The sequence below is a fragment of the Callionymus lyra genome, chromosome 1 (assembly GCF_982586985.1).
Source record: "Callionymus lyra chromosome 1, fCalLyr1.hap1.1, whole genome shotgun sequence".
Classification (NCBI taxonomy): domain Eukaryota; kingdom Metazoa; phylum Chordata; class Actinopteri; order Syngnathiformes; family Callionymidae; genus Callionymus; species Callionymus lyra.
This window is the reverse complement of record NC_141818.1, coordinates 6,307,386-6,315,515: the sequence shown is the minus strand read 5'-3', so window position 1 is coordinate 6,315,515 and position 8,130 is coordinate 6,307,386. Positions and strand designations below refer to the sequence as shown.

At 39.0% G+C, this 8,130-nt stretch overlaps 1 protein-coding gene across 1 annotated transcript in view; it reads right to left on the bottom strand.

The window, feature by feature from the left end:
* Positions 1–195: 195 nt before the first annotated feature.
* Positions 196–8,130, bottom strand: part of prdm6 (PR domain containing 6) — a 57,251-nt gene continuing 49,316 nt past the window's right edge. The window contains exons 8-9 of the mRNA XM_087790214.1: positions 4,786–4,962; positions 196–1,803 (exon numbers count right to left, since the gene is read on the bottom strand). Coding sequence (XP_087646340.1) covers positions 1,689–1,803; positions 4,786–4,962 — 292 coding nt within the window. The 3' untranslated portion in view covers positions 196–1,688. The remainder of the gene's footprint in view (positions 1,804–4,785; positions 4,963–8,130) is intronic.

Here is an 8,130-nt window from a genome sequence, read left to right as displayed (position 1 = left end):
TCACGCGACGCGCCGATGATCACGTGACGACGTAAAAATCTCTGGCGCGGCAATTCTTCAAGGGCAGGTTCCAGAGAAACAGTATCGTCTGTAAAAACTAAATTGAAGTTTCAACATTTCGAAAGTTGATTAAAAAACACTGAAGAGTTCGTGTTCGTTCAGTTGCTTCTTCCTGGAGTCGCGAAGAACAACAAGTTGTACAAATCAAACTGAGCTTTATTTCCTGTGGAACATTTTTGGTTTTGGTCGTAACATTTGTGGATCAACATGCAGAGTCGTTTGTTTCCCAGAAAAAAAGAAGAAAAAAACACAAACGGAGAAACTGATTATCAGAAGAAGGTTCATCACTTCCTGGTTATTCCGGATTTCGTCCGATTCTTTTATCCATTTTAAGTGTCGCTGCTCACGTGTTCTGAACCTTCAAGTCCCAGAATGCACCGAGAGTTTCATTTTCTGAGCCTTTATTTTGTGTCAGACAATTTAAAAAAAAGTATCTGTTTCCTTTGGGTTTAGCTTTGGAATGACAGGAAGTTTATGTCTTCATCTTCCTGTTCGGAAACGTTGCGTTGTTTGTAAGCTAGCATCGATTGTTCGTGATCCAAAATCAAGACTGAATCAATCAATCACAGAAAACACGATGCTACACGTGACCAAAATTACGTTTAGTAAAAAACTTTTATTTCCGACTTTCTTTTAATGGACACGTCAACATCGTTTTTCTAACATGTTCCGTTTCTTTACCTGTTACGATTAATCTTGAGATTAACTTAAGAAGAAAATGCTTTTCGACTCGTGTTCATAGTAAAGTATTTAGAACTCAAACTGTTTTGCGATAAAAATGAACACGTTCATCAAAAATAACAGAATTTCTGTTACGGATCTGTGGAGTGACTCGTACAAGTGGCTAATGCTAATGCTAGCTTCACCAGCTTATTTACGACAAAACCGAATTTAAATACATCAACAAGTTCCCCAAAGATTCCTTTTTGTGTTTGCTTTTCCATTTGTCGTCGTAAATCCCGAAAACGAAATGACGTCAGTGAGCGTCAAAACAAACTCACGACTTTAAGCATTTGAAACATACAAACAGGCAAACTCCAAGTGCATTCTGGGAAATGCTTTTTAACAACATGAAAGCGATTTGTTTCTTTTTCGAAAACACAATTTTTTTTAAAAGAAAGTGTGTTTTTTTTTATAGACAACGCAACTTTTTGAAAAGTGACTCGTTAAGATGGTCAAGTTAAGTTAAGCGATTCCTTTGGTTCCAAGGTTGACCTGAAGGCGACCTTTACATCAAGTACACAAAACTTAAAGATTCAAAAACCGTCTCGTAACACGACGTTTGTCGGGAATATTGAAAAAACGGGAACAAAGGGAGGAAAAGATAAATATTTTTCTGCATCTTCTGTACATTCGTGTCGTACTTTGGCTTCGCTGGTCGATCGACGTCCACAGGATGTTCTAGAGCTTCGTTGAGGGATCTTTGAAGGTCGTGATCATAAATATCTGAGGCGACAAATCTTTGGTTTTTTTCTCGTCCGTTCGTACAAAAGTCCAGGAAGTGAATCCGAGAGAAACTCCAGCGACACTCCAGGACTCACGTCCCACAGGAAGTGACCTCGTGTGTTCGTAGAGAGCGTTTCCATGGTGACCTGGAGAGCGGCTGGAGTTCTGATGGGATGGATCCTTCAGTCCACCTCGATGGACTCGCTGCTCTCGTGGATCGGTTTGCACTCGTTGGGAAGTCGCTGGTGACGACTGAGCTGCGTCGCCTGCGTGAAGCTGCGGTCGCAGCGCTCGCACCTGAGGGGGGAGGAGGGGGTGAGGGAGGGTGAGGGAGGGGGTGAGGAGGGTGAGGGTGAGGAGGGAGAGAGAGACCCGTTACTGGTGCAGCCCAGAGATCAGAAAAGACGTGAAGAAGAAGAAAACGATGACGAAACACAGAGTTAACGTTAATAGGTTCTGACACTCAAGTGTGTGTGAGACTCTCATCCTGATCACACACACACATCAATGATCTATCAAGGAGACTCAGGAGGGATCACACACACACACACACACACACACACACACACACACACACACACACACACACACACACGCACACACACACACACACACACACACACACACACACACACACACACACACACTTTTGTATTTCAGTGTCATGAGAATATCAATGAATTTCAAATTTTGACATTTTTCTTACAGCATTTAAAAACATCTTTTAAATAATGATATCATTTCTATGTTGAAAGATTTATTTTTGTTTTATTCAATTTAATAATTAAATATATATTTAATAATTTGATTTATAATTCCATTATTTGTATTTAATTAAAATAAATGTAATTTCTAAATTCAATATTTTTTATTTGGAACCTATTAAATTGAATTAAAAAATATATATATATATATATACTGTATATATATATATATATTATCCCAACATTGAAGTTACTTGTTATATTGAATATAAACAGATAAACATTTTTCATTTTACATTTTAAAATTTGTATTCTTGGAATTTATTTGTTTTTTTAGTTTAACAAAGTTGTTTGTTTAAAAAAGATCAACCTTTCAAATAAAAAATGTAATTAAACTATTTAGTCATCAATTCTAAAAACAAAACAATTACATTTCAATAAAAAAAACTTGTGAAATGTCAAAATTCAATCAATATTCTGACGACACTGATCTACTTGTCAATCAAAGACTGAATCATTTGTGACGTCCTTAACATTTTCTTCACATTATGAGATTTTTATTACATTAAACAGATTCATTTCATCAGAACACTTCGAAAAGATCTGGTTCTGGTCCAACTTGATCAGTTTCAACTCCGTCCAGACAGAAGTAGTCGAGCGGAACCTTCAGCTGACCTCTGACCTCTGACTTGTCGAACATCTTCCTAATTCAGACCCTTTTCAAATACGGCTCTCTTCAAGCTGGACCTCCTGCGACCAGAACTCCATCTGGTTCATACACTGGAGATCCAGTTTCCTGAGGTTCTGACCCAGAGAAGATCCATCTGGACTTCACTGGATCAGGGGTCATGATCCGGTTTCTTTGAGAGTCCAGGATTCTTTTCTAGGTCCTGGTCTCTTCAGGACTCCAGTAGAGTTCTGGATTCACTTCTAGAGGACCTGGTTTAGGTGTCGGTCCACCAACATGAACTTGCTGGTTATGGTCCTGAGTAGACCTGATCCTTGGCTGAGCTGTGGCGTCACTGAGGGACCAGGAGTTCCTCTGCCAGAGTGACAGTCATTGATCCTCTGAAGGTTCACAACGTCCTGATTGTCTCGTGTCCCAGAGACGCAGAAGTGCCGACATCGGCATCAGAGACTTGTTTTGTCCTCGTGCGTCGATGACGACTTCACCTCGTCTGATTGTCCATTAGCGCCGGTAATTGTTTCCACCCCCCCCACGTCAGCCGGGTCTGACCCCTGCCCCCCTCCCAAGAGTCCTGACCACAGCAGGCGTCTTTTTGCCGACTCAGCGAGTCAAAAAAAGTTTTTTGTTTACAGACGATTAAGACCATTTATTCTGAACCAAGCCTCGCCCCCTACTGGCCTAATAGTGAATTTAAAAATATATACTGTATATATATGAACCAATATAGTCTATTTATTGTTGTGTTTAAGTTATTTTAGGATTTTACTTGTATTATTATCCAGTTATTATTATTATCTGTTTTTATGCTTTATTATTTTTTCATGATCATTATATTGTTTATTTTTTATTGTGTTCTTTGTATGTTTTTATTTTATTATAATGATTCTATTGTTATTATTTTTCTATTATTTTTTAGTTCTTAATTATTCTTTTGAGTATTCCTATTGAGTTTTTTGTATGTTTTTTAAAATTCTAATTATATTATCATTATCGTCTATTATTTAAAATATATTATTTATTATTATTATTTTATTTACTTTATTATTTTGTATCTGTTTTACTGTTCATTATTTATTATATATATACACATTTATATTATATTATTATTTTATAATTAATTATTTTATTATTTAGTGTTTTGTATGTTTATTTAAATTATAATTATATTATTATTATTTTCTATTAATTTACAATTCTTATTTATAATTATTATTTTATTTAGTTTATTATTGTGTTATCGTTATGATATTTTATTTACTTTTATTCCATTATCAGTATTATTGTTAAATTTTTTTAAATATATATATTTTGGTATTTAATAATTTTAATTGTATTTTTTTTTTTAAATTGTTTCTTTTATCGTTTATTTATTAATTTTATTATTGTTTTTCTTCTTTTCTGTTATTGTTTAAACTTCTTTTTTTTTTTAAATAAGAAAATATATATACAGTGATAAGATAAAAATGTTTATTAAAGATTAGAAAAATCCTCTGAGCTCTGTTTATAAACTCAGACTTTTTTGAAGTTTTCTAAATAATAAGTAACAACTAATAAATATTTTTAATATTAAATTAACTAATCTTTCACTTTATAAAAAAAGGTTCTTGCTAATTTATTAATTATAAAACTCTAAATTATTGGTGTTAAATAAAAACTAACATTGTGAAGGCACTGAATGTTCTAAAATATAAATATACATTTTATTTCTATATGTATATATATTTATTGTTGTTTTGAGTATTTTTATTCAAAAAAAACTTCTAAAGAAACACAAAAATCCAGAAAGAAACATATCATGTTGATGTATCTGATTTGCTGAGTGGGTGTCAGGGGTCGCGGGGTCATGTATGGAGGGGGGGGGGGGGGGGGGTACTCACTGTTACTTACTTGAAGGGCTTCTCCCCGGTGTGCGTGCGGATGTGGTTGTTGAGTGTGGTGGCGCCGGCGAAGGCTCGTCCGCAGTAGCCGCACTTGAAGGGTCGGTCGCTGGAGTGAGTGACCACGTGGTTCCTGAGCTCCGACGGCTGCGAGAAGGACAGCGAGCAGTGACCGCACTGGTACGGCCTGAGGAGGAGACACGCGTCAAACACAAACACACAAACACTAACACAATAACACACACATGGCTACGACTTCACATCCTACTTGTGACGCCCGTCGTGGCCAGAAGGCGACCAAGAAACAGACTTTTCCAGGAACAGGAAGTGGCTTAAACGGACCATTTTGCAAAATAAAATAATTTTATCTTTGACAAAGAACGTGTTTTCATTTCAGGTCAAACAGGAAGTCGTAACTCGTGCGAAATCCCGTGAGACTTCGGGACGTGAAGATGAACTCTCGTTTCATCACCGTGTTAAAGTACTTATGTGTAGATTTTTACACTTTATAACCAAGTTTTTTTATTTGTTGCAAATTCTTAAGTTTGATTTGCTACACTTGTGAGACATATGTACCGATACAATACCGACACGGGGCCTTACGTGGCCGTCTGACTGCATTTATGTGGCCCACGTGTGATCGAGCTTATGAAGCGAATAAGGAAGTTTATGTTTGACGCTAGTTTATGAAATTAATATTTCTTTAGTCGCAGTTGAAAAAAATATTCACAATTCAAATTCAATTATAAAGATTTTCTGTTTTACATGTTTGAATAAAAGTAGTCGTTATTGTGTGTTTAGTTCTTTGTCTGATTTTGTGTTAAAAGCCACACGAGTGAGTGAGAAAACCTTCAAAATCCTCTTGGATCCAGATGGAACTCCACACTATTCTAAGTATCATCAACTGTTTTTTTTCCCCCCTTTTCATAGTTGAACTTGTTGAAACTCACAAACACACAACCATCAGACGAACGAAAACTTCCCAAAAAAAACTTGTAACATTTTTAGTTTCTATTAACCACAAGTCGTTTCCGTGACGACAACTTTTTCTATCTATTTGAGTAAAACAAATAAAAATAAAGCGACTTCCGTTCAGGAGCCGACGACCAACACAACCAGTAGTACACAACATACAGTCGACGTCTTCACCGGCGTCATTGATCACAACCTGCACGACACACACACACACACACACCCCCACACACATAAACACACACAAACTCAAACACACACACAAGGGAAGTAAAAGAAGGTAAAAATAAAATCGAAAGATTCTCACTTGCAGTTTTCCTCATAAATAGGCGGCGGCAGGAGGAGGGGGTGAGGAGGGGGTGAGGCGGGGGTGAGGAGGGGGTGAGGCGGGGGTGAGGAGGGGGTGAGGCGGGGGTGAGGCGGGGGTGAGGAGGGGGTGAGGCGGGGGTGAGGCGGGGGTGAGGCGGGGGTGAGGCGGGGGTGAGGAGGGGGTGAGGCGGGGGTGAGGCGGGGAGGGTCATTCATCAGCCGGCTGGTCTATAAGTTCACGCCTCAGCGGCAGCTCCACTATTTATTAGGAGGGTTTTCTATGAAGAGCAGCATCGACCGTGAATACTTTAAGTTGATGAATGTGAGGATATTATTTATTACGGAGAAGAGATTAATGTCCAGTTATTGTTTATTACAGCGGGGGGCCCGGGGGGGGGGGGGGGTTCAGGGGGGGTCAAACACACACACACATGTAAATATATCTCACACAAACCGCTGGTCTCACGTTGATGACATCACACTCGTCGTAAATAAGTAACAACGACCAAAAAGAGTCATTAAAGGAGAAGACATCTTTAAAATGTCATTTGCAACACTTTCTTCATCTGGTCCCTTTGGTCTCTCTTGCGCCCCCTACAGGTCGCCCGTGTGTCGTGCGTACATCGCGTCAAAATTGTACGAGAAAGTGTCTCAAGATGTGGTCGTCGCTCAGTGAGAGACGGAGCCGGAAACACACAATAATGTGACGATGAATGGACTCTAGACGATGAACCCCAGAAGACGAGTGTGAAACCAGGGGGACGTCGATCCGTCTGCTTGAAGACGACGACACAGGTCAGCGAGAGACGAGAGTGAAACATGTGCGTCTTCATGTTACCAGAGTCTAACCTCACACACCACTGAAGATGAGTAGAAGAAGAAAGACACTGATGGAGGAGGAAAGATTGGAGAGTAGGAGCTAACATTGCATAGGTGAGGGAGTCTGCCCCCTACTGGCCCGCGAGTGTAGAACCTCCAACGCTTTACTTATACTCAAATGTTTTAACCTTCAAATATATATTTTTTAATTTACAATATAAAGAATCAAAATTTTCATATTCATAAAAATGGATCAAATTTCTCCTTTTCTTTTTTGTTTCGGTGTTATTAAAAAAAAAGCTTTTTTTTAATATAAATTAATAAAATAGACTAGTTTCTGTCTGTGTCTGTTTGCATGTGTGTGTCTATATCTCTATGTGTGTGTCTGTATCTCTATGTGTGTGTCTGTATCTCTATGTGTGTGTCTGTCTCTCTATGTGTGTGTGTGTGTGTGTCTGTATTTCTGAGTGTGTGTCGGTCTCTCTATGTGTGTCTCTGTGTGTTTGTGTGTGTCTATATCTCTATGTGTGCATGGCTGTATCTCTATGTGTGTGTACATTTGTGTGGGTCTTTGTCTCTATGTGTGTGTACATCTGTGTGACTCTGTGTCTCTATGTGTGTGTACATTTGTGTAGGTCTTTGTCTCTATGTGTGTGTACATCTGTGTGACTCTGTGTCTATATGTGTGTGTACATCTGTGTCTCTATGCGTGTGTGTACGTCTGTCTTAGTCTGTGTCTATGTGTGTGTGTGCGTCTATTTCTCTATACGAGTGTGTGTTTGTGTGTGTGAGAGAGAGTCTGTGTCTAAGTGTGGGTCCGTGTGTGTGAGTGTGTGTGTCTCTATATGTGTGTGTGCTTGAGTGTCTGTGCGAGTGTGTATCTGTGTGTGTATATGTGTGAGTCTGTGTCTATGTGTGTGGGTCTGTGTGTGTGGGTCTGTGTGTGTGTGTGTGTGTGAGTGTCTGTATCTATATGTGGGTGCATGTGTGTGAGTCTGTGTCTCTATATCTGTGTATGTTTAGTTGTCTATGTGTGAGTATCTGTGTGTGTATGTGTGTGAGTCTGTGTCTCTATGTGTGTGTGTATGTGTGTGTGTGGGGGGGGGGGGGGGGTGTTGACCCACACAGGCGGTTGAATCCATACATATCTGGACGACTCTTTTATGAAGACATTATCCCCTCGAGACCAGCAGCCATAAATCACTGCTGCCGCCTCGTCAATACACAATCAATGAGCAGCGGACACACACGTGCG